Here is a 13,294-nt window from a genome sequence, read left to right as displayed (position 1 = left end):
CGCTTGTAGATAAATACGTCCTTAATGCCAAGCAAACTGCAGTCCAAAGCTTCGCTTCTGCTCCGGTTGTTAAAGCTAATTCCTAGACATGAGTGTAGGAGGACAAAACTATAGCTTGAAATTGCTGCAGCAGAGTCTTTTGCTAGCCTGCTTGTATGCTTGTCTCGTCAATCCCTCTTGCTCCTTCCTCTCTTTGGTATGGATGTGATACCAGGAGGAAGTGAGAAGAATAAAACTCTGTAGTTGCGCTGCATCTAAATATTTCACTGTTGGAACAGATACTAGTTGCAATCCTTCAAGTTCAACTGAGTCCATGTTAGACTTCTGGAAAACCTCCCTTTAGTACAGACAAATCTCTAAAATAGTGTTCTGTGAGAAGAAATGCTGCCCTCATTACTGGCATTAAATGGCCGTGATATTTCCCTTCTAGAAGTCCTAATCAATACTACATGTGATTTTGTCAGAGAAAGTTGGCAAAGTAATGAGGATGAGAGCGTTAAGCTCGACTTCCTGTCATATGTAGGTTCCTGAAGTGAGGAAGAAAGTGCCAATAAAGAGTTCTTGTCAGGCTAATTGAAAACTTAAGCACTTAATGAGCATCCGCTATTTTTAAAGGGGCACTATTATGTGTTTTCTAGGCAAATACTGGCATTAAATAGCACAATCAAGTAACGGACTTAACAGTTAAAAAATGCTCTATACGTATATCAAAAACTCTTGGTCTATCTGAAACTCCATCTTCAGGAAGTCATCTCAATGTGGCTCCTCTTTTAACATTTTAGCTACATTTTTACCAGCGTTGCACTGAGAAGTAGTTTATATAATGAGCTCAGCAGATGCGCATTTCCAGCAGGTGTTTACTAATTGCTGCTGGCTAGTCTGAAGGAACTGAGTGGAGGAATTATGCTCTGTGTAGCGGTCACAGCTCCGAGGAGGGGCTTAGTCATCGAAGGTGGTGCTACATCCCACCCAGGCGTTTTGGATACCTGTTTGGTTGCTACGGGAGATGAAAGAATTTCTCAAATGTGTGAAAGAGTCAAAGCAATGCTTCAGGTATATTATAACATGATGTAAAGGTTACAAAAGTCAATTTTACATAATACTGCCCCTTTAATGTTACACAAAACTCTCAGCAGAAGTTCAACAAAATGTCAACAACTTTAATCATCTGATTGGAGCCTGTGGCTTTCACATCGTCAGCGACATTTTCACAAGCGAAGCTCATGGCGTATGACTGGCACCAAGCGGCTGTCCCACAGACTTCTGACATCTTAATTGTTGGAAGGTTTTAAGGCAGAGCCCTTTTCTGCCTTTCCAGAAAAGAAAGACAAGTCCTGCCAGCATTCGCCGTGTTGAACATTTTCACCAGTACGTCTTCACTGTGCAACAGGTAGCACTGTGGGAAATTTGGAGGAAAGAGAACAGTCTGAGCTGGCACACAGAAGCTGGCATGACACCACACCGTTTGAACTACCCCCAGGCTACATCTGGCAGCCGCCCCCGAATTCCGCATCGCATCTGCAGGGTAGTCAGCTGCTATCCGCGCGATCGCCAGGACTGACTCACATGCGAGTGTGCTGTGTTAACTGGGCGGCTTTGCTTTGACATTGTACAACACCCCCCACCGCCTTGTTCGTCCACACACGCATAAATATTATATGGATTATGTTCGTCCTTTTCTCCTCCTCCCCCCACCACAACAAAAAAAATAAATAATAATGTTTTCTGGAGGCTGGCAGACGGCACGCTTGACTTTCAAGAAATTCCACAAACGACTGCTCTCTGGAACTAAACGGGTGCAGCAAATCCTTTTAAAATCCTTTTAGACACCGTGGCAGTCAGGGGGAAAAAGAAGAAGTTTCTCCCAGGCAAACATGTGCAGGTCTGTTGGGTTGATGTTTTGCTCTGGGGAAGGACACCCTCGCTAGTTCATTTCTGCGAGGCTCAAAGAGAACGCTAATTCAACACGCACCCGGCAGGGTGCAGGGGGGTGCGCGGAAAAAGCAAAGGCTTCGAGGGAAGACGCAAGGGTGAGGACACTTTGGATGTGAACAGCTTCATTTTCCAATTGGAGACCCTGGAGAGGCAGGTGGCTTACACATCCTTGCATAAAATGAGACAGAAAGGAGAATTTAAAAAGTGTTGCTATCGGTTGTCAGCATACCCACGAACTGGACGGCGTTGATAATTTCCTCTCCGTGCAAACACGTGAAAAAGAATTCAATCAGTCGAATTAAGCACCTCAAGAGATTTTTTTTCCCAGCTGCAAGAAGCTACGAGAAAGTTGGACTTGCTGTCAACAAAGGGCAAGGAAGTCCAAGAACCATCTCCTTTGTTTCTTAAATTTTTCCAAGATTTCTCCCCCCAAAAATCCTCTAGTTTTCTTGCTCTGATTGCTACTTAAATATTTGGCTAAATGAGCTGGGGATTGGTCTCAGTGGTTTGTTTGTCGACTTGCTCTTTGCTTTTCGATTTCCTTTGGGCTACGGAATTGAATTAATGTTTGTAGACACTATGATGCCACACACGAGAAAACAGGAGATTTTGCAAAAATACAAAACCTTCCCAATTACAGCTTGGCACACACATACAGCAGTGGAGAAAAAAAACCCTAAACAAACAAAAAAAAAAGGAAGAAAAATCTCATTTGGGTTGTTATGGAGATTTCTCGTGTGTCAGAGGAACCGGGATAATAATTAGCTTCATTTACATGCTATTCTATTAAAACAGACTGACAAACAGATATTGTTTACTCAATATCCAATCCTACACAATGAAAAGAGGACAAAATTGTAACCAGACAAATCCCTGCTTGCTCTCTCATATCTCTATCTGTGCTGCGGCGATTTCCTCCTTCGGTCCGCTATCTTTAGCTTCAATCTAATTTCTAGCTTAATTACTCTTTGGAAGGTGTTTGGGATTTTGCGGCATGCCTGCTGTTTTGGTCATTACGGATCGCTGTAGGACATAGAGTGGCTTGCCAAAGAAGCTTAGCAGAACCCGGGCATTTGGGATGTGACTTCACTCACCTGGGGTAAATGAGGACAACTCTTCCTGCTGACTTTGAGGCCAGTCCTCCCTTCAGGGGCCGTCCTGATGTCGAAGAGGGCCTGAAGAGCGCACTGGGCCGCCTGCGTCTTGGCAAGCTTCTTGCTGCGACCGCAGCCCTCGAATATCCTCCCGTCCACGCGCACCGCCATCACGAAGCTCCGCGGCCGCCTCCCCTCGGCTCGCTCCGACAGACAGGCATAGCGCAGGCCCGGCCGGAGCTCATTGAGCAACGCAACGGGGCTCTTCGGCACCTCGGGCTCCGGGACGATCCCGCCGAGCCTCTGCTGGGCCTGCACCATGAGGTCCAACGTGTGGCAGAGCAGCCGTCCGTGCCTCAGCAGCTCGCTCGATAGCAGGTCGCTCTTGCTCGTCGGGTCGCAGAGCGCGAGGCCGTCGGAGCACGGCGACGCCTCAAACTCCTTAAAGAGCGTGTCGGGGAAGTCGGCCTGGTCGGATGTGAAGTCCGCCGAGGGGTTGGAGATGTTTCCCATGGCCAGGTGGGCCTGGGGCGCGTTGGGGAACTGGACGAAGGACTTGAGAGCCAGTTCGGCGGCCCTCATCTTTGCTTTCTTCTTCGTGGGTCCGGTACCCTCAAAGGTGAGTCCGTTAACCTCCACGGCAATAGAGAAGACGGGAGCGTGGACGGGGCCGGTCTGGGACACCATGCGGTACTGCAGCCCCGGCCGGAGCTCGTTCAGCTGCACTAAGGCGTTCTTTGGAGCCTCAGACCAGGAGAGTTTCTTATAGATGAGATGGAGCTGACACAGGCGCCCGTTGTTGTCTTCCTCCAGTGGCCGTTTCCTCTTCAGGCCAGAGCTGGCCCCTCTTGAGGACTCCGAGCAGAAAAGTGACTGGCATTCTCCGGAGCCGATGGAGAGATCCTCCAAGTTCCCGACGTTGCGGTTTTCCTTCACCTCAGCGCTGCTCGTGCCTGCAATGCAAACCGGAAGAAAACAAAACAAAACAAAACAAAAACTATTTTAAAGGAAGAGATGAAAAATCCCGAAGAAACAAAAAATAAAATGGAAAGAAAGTAATCATTACTGTGCAACACTCTCATTTATCCTGGCTGAACAAAAATGAATCAAGGAAAATCTCTCAAGGCAGATTGAGCCACTTGATACACAATGAAATGGTAATGAACACATCTACAATCAACACCCGCAGCCGAGCCCACTTCATACCACAGGGCTCTATTATATTTAAGTATTTTAAAACCAAAATACAAATCCCTCTGAAATGGTGATGTTATCTGCCAAATCATCCTGTAATCTGCCTCCAAATTGGTTCGGAATCTGAGTCGGGGAGAAGGAAACATTGGTCCCCGCGGCCCTCGCAGAGCATCAATCCTATTTGTAATGGGGAGGGGAGAAAACGGGTGGGTGTGTGTGAGTGCTAAGACTTTCCAAGAAAAAAAGGGTTTGGAGCCTGCTTTATTTCACACTTCTATCCTCTGCGAGAGCAAAAGCCTGAAACAGCTGCGATACGCTCTTCAACCGTCGTTACGGAGAAGTGGTGGTGTGTATTGGCTTTCTGATGGCAAACGAACAAAAACGTTCAGAGGAATTTCAAAGGTGGGATGGGAGTCACTTACTGGTGGGGCAGATTGTAGCTCAAGATGAGCGTGCATGCAGGCAGGCAGGCAGGCAGGCAGGCGAGGCATCTGATGTGATGACTTATTCATCAGGAACACTCAGATTTAACATTTATTAGCTCACTTTTAAAAGACCCATTTGTAATCAAAGAGCTCATTCCCTCCCTTTTGCCCCCCAAAATAGTTAATTATGCAGGTGACAGAGATTTCAGTTCCACACTCGGTCTGCCAATGACAGACGGAGAAGGTGTGCAGCAGCTTACTTAAACTGTCCTCGTCCTCCGTGCTGCTGGTCCCAGGGCTTATGTACTTGAAGGGAGCGATCAATGCCGACAGCATACTGACTTTCTCTGGAGGAGAGACAAGAGACACGCAGAGTCAACACGAGGGCAGAGGTAGAGCTGTTTTGATGTTTTTATCGATTGAAGCCAGGGATTGTTGTCGGCCCCGACAACGAGGCAGAGATGGCGCGCGTGTGAGAGGAGGACTGCGCTCCAGAGGCCGTTCCCCCGTTAAACCTACACTGGAACGTGACACTCAAATCAGAGTGAAATACAAACTGGTGTTTCCTGCTTTTTCATTTCCTCCGAAGATGCTGCTACGTTTTTTTGTTTTATTTTTACCTTTTGTCAGGCTTGTTGTGAAAAAGACAGATATGCTTGGTCTTGAAATTTGATTGTTTTGCACTATAAACTGAAACCGTCATACAAAACGTAGAGATATTTACAATATAAATTGAGCTCCTTGTCAAAGTAGCTGATTTAATCTGGTGAAGTACTTTTATTCTAATTCCAGGATTAGCTGATATGAAGGTGAATGCTATTAGTTTGGCAAGATTTCAGACTTATTTTGATGCAACAACAGGAAGTGGTCCCTGGGTTGTCCTGTGCTGTTGACGGGGATCAGCCGATAAACAAGCTAGCTAGCAGGAAAACTAAAAACGAGCTCCTCCACCTCCTTCCAGTGCTGCTAAAAATGTTGCAAAAACTCACCACTCCTGGTCAAAAACATCCAGTCAGAGCCAGGAGGAGGGTCTTAGTGCTGTCAATCAATAAATATTCGGTATGCTGCTGAATGTGCTAATTTACAATTACAGGAAAACCTTAAATCTGTCGTTATTGGCGGTTATGCTATCTAGCCTTAGCATTGGTAGCAGGGTATGTTGTTGTGAACCAGCTGCAACTTAGCAAAGAGTAAATTGGAGGGGCTGAGAATGAGAGTGATTGACAGCGCTCTGATTGGTTGTTTCTGACTGAGTGGTGTATTTCTGTGAAGAGCTCAATTTTTTCACAGATGATCTGTCTTATAATACTGCCAACATAACTAACAAAACACATGTAAAAATCATATATAATAAAAGGCACGTATCGCATCTTTATAGGTCTTCAAAAAGTAGCTGAAACTTGAACTGATTCAGATTTTTTCGCAACACGATTAAAGTTTTACCCACCAGCTCTGAATCTTTCTGCAAATCGATTCAACATTTTGTGGAAGTAACACAGACTTAAACTTGTGTTCTCACCATTGTGCCTGAACAAAAAAAGAAAAAAGAAAACAAAAAGGGAGCTGAACTTTTTCTCCTCAGAGCCGGCTTGTCAACAGCCCCTCTTGTCTAGTTTCCCCCTCGAGGCCACGCGCTGTCCAGGTGTGCGTGTTGTTTACAGTGTGAAGCCCTATTAGGACCATCGCTTGGTCTGGTGCTCTCCGCACAGCGCTGAGTAAAATTGACAGACCAGTCTGGCTCCTTAATTAAACCTCCTCTCTCCTCCCAACGCCAGCTGATGATCAATAAAAGAGAAAGGCAAGAAGGAGGGGGTGGGGGGATTGAGATGGACTTGTACAGCAAGGTGATGAAGTAGGAAGTTGAAAAAGAGCCAGAATGAGTTTACAGAGTTGGAGCCAGGTGTCGTTATACTCTCGAAGCTTTTAGCACACCGCCCCCCTTTAACTCCTCCACCCGACTTTCCCTCGCCCTCATGAGCCAAGACTCATGAGGGCGAGAGTTCAAAACAGCTAAACGCTGCGTAAATTGGGGGCCTCACATTACGGGGGCTGTAAAGTCGTTTTGATAAGAGCGTGAGGTTGTGAACGAGGTCTCCTCTATTAGCAGAGCAGCAGCACTAGAGGGACTCAATGAGTCACTGTGACACACATGGTTACACTCCAAACACTGGCGAGTCCTTGTGGGCCAACATCACAATACGAGCACTTGCATTCTGACCTAATTATGGACTACAGCTCAACACAAGCAGCAATTTGGCCCTTAATGACTCCCTTGGCGTCACTGAGGCCATTTCCAAACCAATCTGTATTGTTTCTAAAGTCTCTAAAGGTTCATTTTTAGAAAAAAAAAAAAAAGAAAAGAAAGAGAGGATGAAATGTGACGTACTACTCGGTCAAATTTAAGGATTTATAGAGGTATGGTTGTAGCCTACACAAAGTCTATCCATGTACGTTTAGATAGCAAAGACAGTAGTTCACATGAACCATGAAATTAGAGCGCGCTCTGAGGCAATTAACACAGAGGATGGCTGAGCTTTCCCAGTGTAGCCCGAAAACACAGAAATCAACTGCAGATTTGGTAATCCCGCGCCGCAGAGCGGTCCAAGCGTACCGTTTAACGGCTTCTGCCAAGCTAAAGCGCTTAGCTGGCAATCAGACACAACAGCTTCACACAATCGGAGCTACATTATATAGTTGGGTGCTTACTGTGAGAGGCCACTGCTGCATATTTTAGTAATTGAGGGGATAAGCCAAATCAATGTCCTAATCTGTTTCACAGGCGAACACATGAAACACAAACGTCAGGCGAGGCAGAAAATGCAGTTAGATGTGATTTTCTTAGTTTCTTTTTTTTTTTAGATATACAGTGGAAGTACATGCAGTGATTCATATTTTGCCCACATTTTATGTTGCAACTATATCCTAAAATGTATTAAAAATTAATCTAGTCCCTCAAAACTCTACACACAAATACTCCATTATTACAATGTGGAAAACAGTTTTAAAGATTTTTGGCAGATGTATTAAAAATAGTAAACCACTTGCATAAGTATTCAAAGCCATTGCTTATGGTTAGAGATAGGCTTGTCACACGATAAATTTTTCCCCAACGATAAATTGTCACAGACGTCATCATGATAAACGATAATATTGTTGTTTTGAGACCATTTTCAAAAAATAACATTGTAATGGAAATAGAAAATAATGCAAGAAGAGATTCTCAAATTCTAATGAACCTTTAAAACTGGAACTGGAAGACATTTTAAATATCCAAAATAATTCAACGAAACAACAGAAACGACAAATAAACTGAATTAATTATGAAGTCTCTGTGACCAAAGCACCAGAATTAAGACTTCTGTCATCTATTTTTTGGTAGAAATAAGGCAATTTTATTTATATAGCACATTTTCAGCAACAAAATGCTTTACATGAATTAGAAGGAAACACAAACAAAACAGTAAACCAAAGGAAAGAGCAAAAAGAAAAAAAAAGTATAAATTAAGTTTTGGTTCTCCATGTTTGGTAGGATTAGTGATGCCTAAAAACTAAGTCGGTTCTCCATGTTTGGTTCTATAAAGTAAATCTAAATGTTGATCAAAGGTAATGTTTGGGTTGCTAAGCAGAATAAGAATAGACAGAGACTTGAGAAAACCATTAAATTATTGAGCTTGTTTTATCATGTTATTAGTTGATTTATTGTTTATTTTGACAGCCCTATAACGTGTTTTGTTCTGAGCAGTTCAGCTAAGAACAGGATGTCTGCTTTTGGATATTTTAGAGGAAATACACGACCTCACTAATTTTCACTAAGTACTGAGATCCCAACAGGTCTTCATAGCTCATGGCAGTAGTACAGAGTGGAGAACAGGTCGCTGGTGGGTAGCGCACTGTGCAAAAGTTTAATGACAAGTCATTCAAAGCTTCATGAAATTTTGAACCGTATCAACGTCGAACAGCCAGCGGCGCTGACTGATGAACTATCATCACACAAGAAAAAGGAACACAATGTAATAAAGAGGAATGAGATTCAATGCACATCCTCATTGCTTGATGATATGCTGGACACATCACTGAGCTGTATGAAAGCTTTAACAGACCCTTTTAATACTCCATTCAAAGGACTTTCATTTGAACCAGACTCGCATTCACCGTCGGAACAGAGGTTTTGTCTCCTCTCCTCAGGGCTGCGTAATTTCATGCAACCCTACGATACGCTCCCTTTTTCTCCACTTTCAATGGAGCACAGTTCACGTCAAACGCCTCAGGAAGTAGCTATTGAGTGCGAAATATCGTGATGTTTTCAATGGCTCTGATGTTGCGGACGTATGTGGGGGAGAAAATAAGAGGTCACAGTGGAAATGCTGCCAGGGCCTTTGTGGAGGTTCATGAGGCGGGCTGACTGGGTACGCTCCCATCTCAAAGACGACCAAGTTGCATCCCAGGCAGGTTTTTGTCAGGATTTTGGAGGAAATTGGGCTTTTCCAGAGTCACGTAGGATATTTGTACAGTCTTAGTTTGAGCGTGATGTATCACTAAAGAGATGCCAACGGTAAAACACCTGAGTTATATTGGACTAACTAAGAAAACAATATTAGCTTAAATCCACCTGGAGTTTCATGTTGGGTTTAAGCATTCCTTGGAGTTTACGTTTACTTGCTAAGTCCTTGTACACGTCAATGTCACTAAATGTATCCCTTACCAGGCTAACGGCATGAAATTCCCAATATATGTTAGCGATAACCCAAGCAGACCACACATGAAAAGAAATCAACACAAATCTGTCCATGTATTATTGAAAAGATAAAGAAAGCAAGGACCAAACAGGCATAGGAAGGCAAAAAATAACTTTGAAAGCAATCCTTCATCTTATGCCATTCCAAATTAAAATCAGTCAGTTCCGAGTTCCGACTGATAGCATGTAAAAGCTTAATCCTTAAAATATCTCTTGAGCAGAGAGCGACTCTAATATAAAAAAAACTGTTGGAAATATTGTCACTTCTTGAGATGCGGTCAAGCTAAGGTGAAATCCTCTCCATGTAAGCATGACTTCAAAGTCAAGTAGGAAAAAAATAAATAAATAAAAAATCCAGCCTGCTATGAAGTTCATCAAATATCCCACCAATCACCTCTGCTTATGCCCCCCCTCCCTCCACCGTTACTCTGCATGTCCTTCACGGTATGCATCAGCCATTCCTTCTCGTTCAGCAGCAGGCCTTAATGATGGGAGTCAATTCATGCCGATAGCCTCAGCTCACCACGGCCATCCTCTCCGCCGCCGCGCTGAGAGGAGACGGTCCTCATTTGTTTCCGCGGCACAGAGGCTGAGACAGAGGACAAGGCGGGCCGAGATAGGGGAGAACCTCGGCAGATGGCCGTGAACTCCTGATAGCGACAGGAGCGGCCGTGGCGTCCATTCGCAATGAGCCGCAGAGTGCAGGCTCCTTCTCTCCTTGCACCTCCTACGCCGGCTCTGAGCAGAGGGTAATGAGCCCAATCAGATTTCCCCATGGCTCAGCATAACGAATGGGTCAGATGAGCGACGGGAGACACTATTGAAACAGGCGCCGGGGGAAATCACAGACTCACTCGCTCTGTCTCCGTTTAACACCTGCCCGTCTCACTTTCCACTCAGTATCTTTCGAGACTGAAAGCTACTGAGCCAGTAAATGAGAGACTGAATTTTTTTTTTCATCCCCTCTCCCTACATCACACTTAAAACTTGATTCCTGCCAATTCTCTTATGTGATGAAAACAATCTCCACATAATAATACGTATTGGGCTAAGGGTCCTTGCAAACCTTTGTTTGAATACAATGACATGTAAACCGGAGTTTGAAAGCCTGTGCATGCAACAATTACATCCTGTTAGTTGCCTACTGGGCACTTAAGCTATACTACAAGGTACCAAACTGTGCGGGTCCAAGATTGTTTAGGGATCAAACTACCATTGAGCAGCACAGCTACGTTACTGTTACTGTTAAACATGTTAAAAGCCCCCAGAAATTTGCAGTATTATATATTTTTTTAACCAAATATGCTGTCTTTGAGAAAAGCAATGTGTTTTTCTGTTGCTGACATACATTTCATAAGTTTGTTCTTACTTCCGCATGTTGTAGAAAGTAGAGGAGCTAGGCTGCTTCAAAACATCATTTTGTTTACAACGAACTATTTTATTCAGGAGTCTTCATAGTTATTCATAGTTATTCAGGAGTCTTCATAGTGTACACTGATTTACCATCCCACATATCACATTACCAAAATACATTTATAAAACTGACTTGTGATTTAGGGCCTATTGTTTATTTTGGATCCGGAGCCGCTGCGTAGCTTGATTATATCTTGGGCTGGCGCTGATACTTAACCTGTTCTGTCCTTATCAGAGCATTTCAGCTGTAGTTACAAACACACGATGGTAAAAAGATTTTAAGAGTTTGGTTTTGGTACTTAGCCTGGCTACTTGCTGAAAAGTAGTTCATTATTCAGTTTTGGCCAGTAAAACATTCGGACACCACAAGAAAACTTTGTTAACACTGTGTTAGCCATACTCTGCGGCTGGCTAATGTTGCTAACGCTAGGGTCTCCTTTGTAATTAACAGTTAAAAAACTTTTACTGGGATAAAAACTGTTACACATTTTAATTCCCTTTAAAAGGCGTTAGAGTTGCAGTTGTTGTAGTCTGTGTCCATCTGTCTGTCTGTCCATCAAGCTAGTAGAGGATAAACCTGAAGGTGTCAATGTACTCACTACCTTAAATTTCAAAACAAACTCATTCTAGGTTACGGCTGAAACATTCCAGGTTATGATAAATGTATGCGAGATACTAAAAGCACCTTTATTTTTTAAAAGTCTGTTGCAGTTTTGTGAATTTCTAATTTAAACTTTTTGAGGAATTAAAAAGGAAAATCTCCTGTAGCAGTGATTTATTTCCATTAGAACATTTTTTAACGGTCTCTGTGGTCTGTAGATATTTCCTGCAGAGTAAAAACTGTCAGCTGAAGAAATCTGCTCACACAGACCACCTGGTGAGTGTTACAGACAGGATACTGGCTTTCTCTGCAGGATGCAAGTGTTACCTACCTGTCAGTGCCGGTGTCAGAGTATCTGAGCCAGAGAATGTATTTTTCCTCATTTTTAGTCAGATGTTTTAGCCTGCATGTGGAAGTTGAGCTTAAAAAAAAAATCCAAAAACAAACCAATAGGGACTAAAAAGAGGATCAACTAGAAAATATCGAGAGCAGAATGAGAAATACAAACCACTTATTCAAGAAAATGCATAAAAATATGTGATGTGGAAGATGTGAAATCTTCCACAGTTTTTCATAAAGTCTCACTTGGAATAAGCTAATAGGCCCAGCGGTTGGGGAAAAAGTTTCCTTAAACTCGAGCCTAGTTTATGGAAAGTTTGGAGATCAACACTGATCTCCAAACTGCATAAAAACTCTTTAAAGTCATTTAGAAACAAATCATGTGAACTGATAAAGCTAAAAATAGAACCTTTTGAACAAAATAAAGTGTTTGGAGGAAAAAATAAAAGAGGAAACTTTCTATAAAAACACCTATTTAAATGTCAAGCGCATGATTCTCAGACTGCAGTGAAGCATTGTGTAGTCCCCAACAGCTTGTGAGTCGTCAGTGTCATCTTTAAAATGAAACTCTGCAGAGTTTGGTTTTTGAGGTGTTGCTCAGGCTGCTAAAAAAAAACTTCCTACACAGACAAAATGCTGACTTTGGCTTTTAAAAAAAAGAAAAGGCAGAGCTCCTGTGCTGGCGCTTGTTGGTACGGCCCCATGTCATATTTGGCCCTTCAAATATTCATCAACCTGCCTGAACTAGTGATAAACAGGTAGATAGTAACGCATTTTATTATCTGTTGGCTCAAAAAAAAAAGTTTTTATGTGTTATTTTGTGTAAAAGAATGGGCTTGTTTAGACTCATTCATCGTTTTTAACGTTAAAATTTAACTTTTCATATCGGGAGAAATGATAAAACTTGGTAAATGAACAGAACACCTCTGCTGTGATTAATTACCATAATATTTTTATATTACTGGACTTTTAAACAATCCCCAGACCTGTGTGTTAAGTGACAGCACTGGAAGTCCAGGAAGGAATATAAAAAGGAGAGCGAGAAGTTGTAGTTTTAAACTTGTAGTTATAGGAGGTACATTTGCTAATATCACTGCTAGCCGATTTTAGCTAGCAGCTAGAAAATTATGTTTAAAGTACAGAAAGATTTCAGTAACTTTCCATCAGCTTCACTTATTCTCCATTAAACAGTAATTTTATTTACTGACTTATTTGTTCTGGTTTCTTTGCGGAGTGGATGACTTGAGATCACACTGACATATTCTGTGAATTTAATGTCAATTACCCCTTTTATAAATGTAGTCACCTGCTGCCTATCTATTATAAATGTGTGTGAAACTTTGTCAACATTCAGTTAATGTGCAAAAACCCAAAATGTTTGCAATTACGGTGTTTCCATTTAATAAGAAATGTAAATGAGTGTGTTCTCAAGATAAATTAATAAAAACCGTGTAGCCATGATCCTCCATCTACTTCCTGTTTTCTTTGTGGTTTGCGCCAGTGGCAACATCCGGTTGTTGATCATGTGACTTGTGTAAAGTGAAAATGGCGTGCTTTC

General features: G+C 42.7%; 1 protein-coding gene across 3 annotated transcripts in view; it reads right to left on the bottom strand.

The window, feature by feature from the left end:
• The window catches only part of adarb2 (adenosine deaminase RNA specific B2 (inactive)), a 209,856-nt gene that overhangs the window by 67,516 nt on the left and 129,046 nt on the right, over positions 1-13,294 (bottom strand). For all 3 annotated transcript variants that reach the window (XM_081602030.1, XM_081602031.1, XM_008438292.3), the window contains 2 exons: positions 4,909-4,995; positions 3,030-3,982 (listed from right to left, as the gene is read on the bottom strand). In XM_081602030.1, coding sequence (XP_081458156.1) covers positions 3,030-3,982; positions 4,909-4,984 — 1,029 coding nt within the window. In that variant the 5' untranslated portion in view covers positions 4,985-4,995. The remainder of the gene's footprint in view (positions 1-3,029; positions 3,983-4,908; positions 4,996-13,294) is intronic.

Source organism: Poecilia reticulata, chromosome 20, assembly GCF_904066995.2.
Source record: "Poecilia reticulata chromosome 20, P_reticulata-male-v2, whole genome shotgun sequence".
Taxonomy (NCBI): Eukaryota; Metazoa; Chordata; class Actinopteri; order Cyprinodontiformes; family Poeciliidae; genus Poecilia; species Poecilia reticulata.
This window is presented reverse-complemented; position numbering and strand designations above follow the sequence as displayed.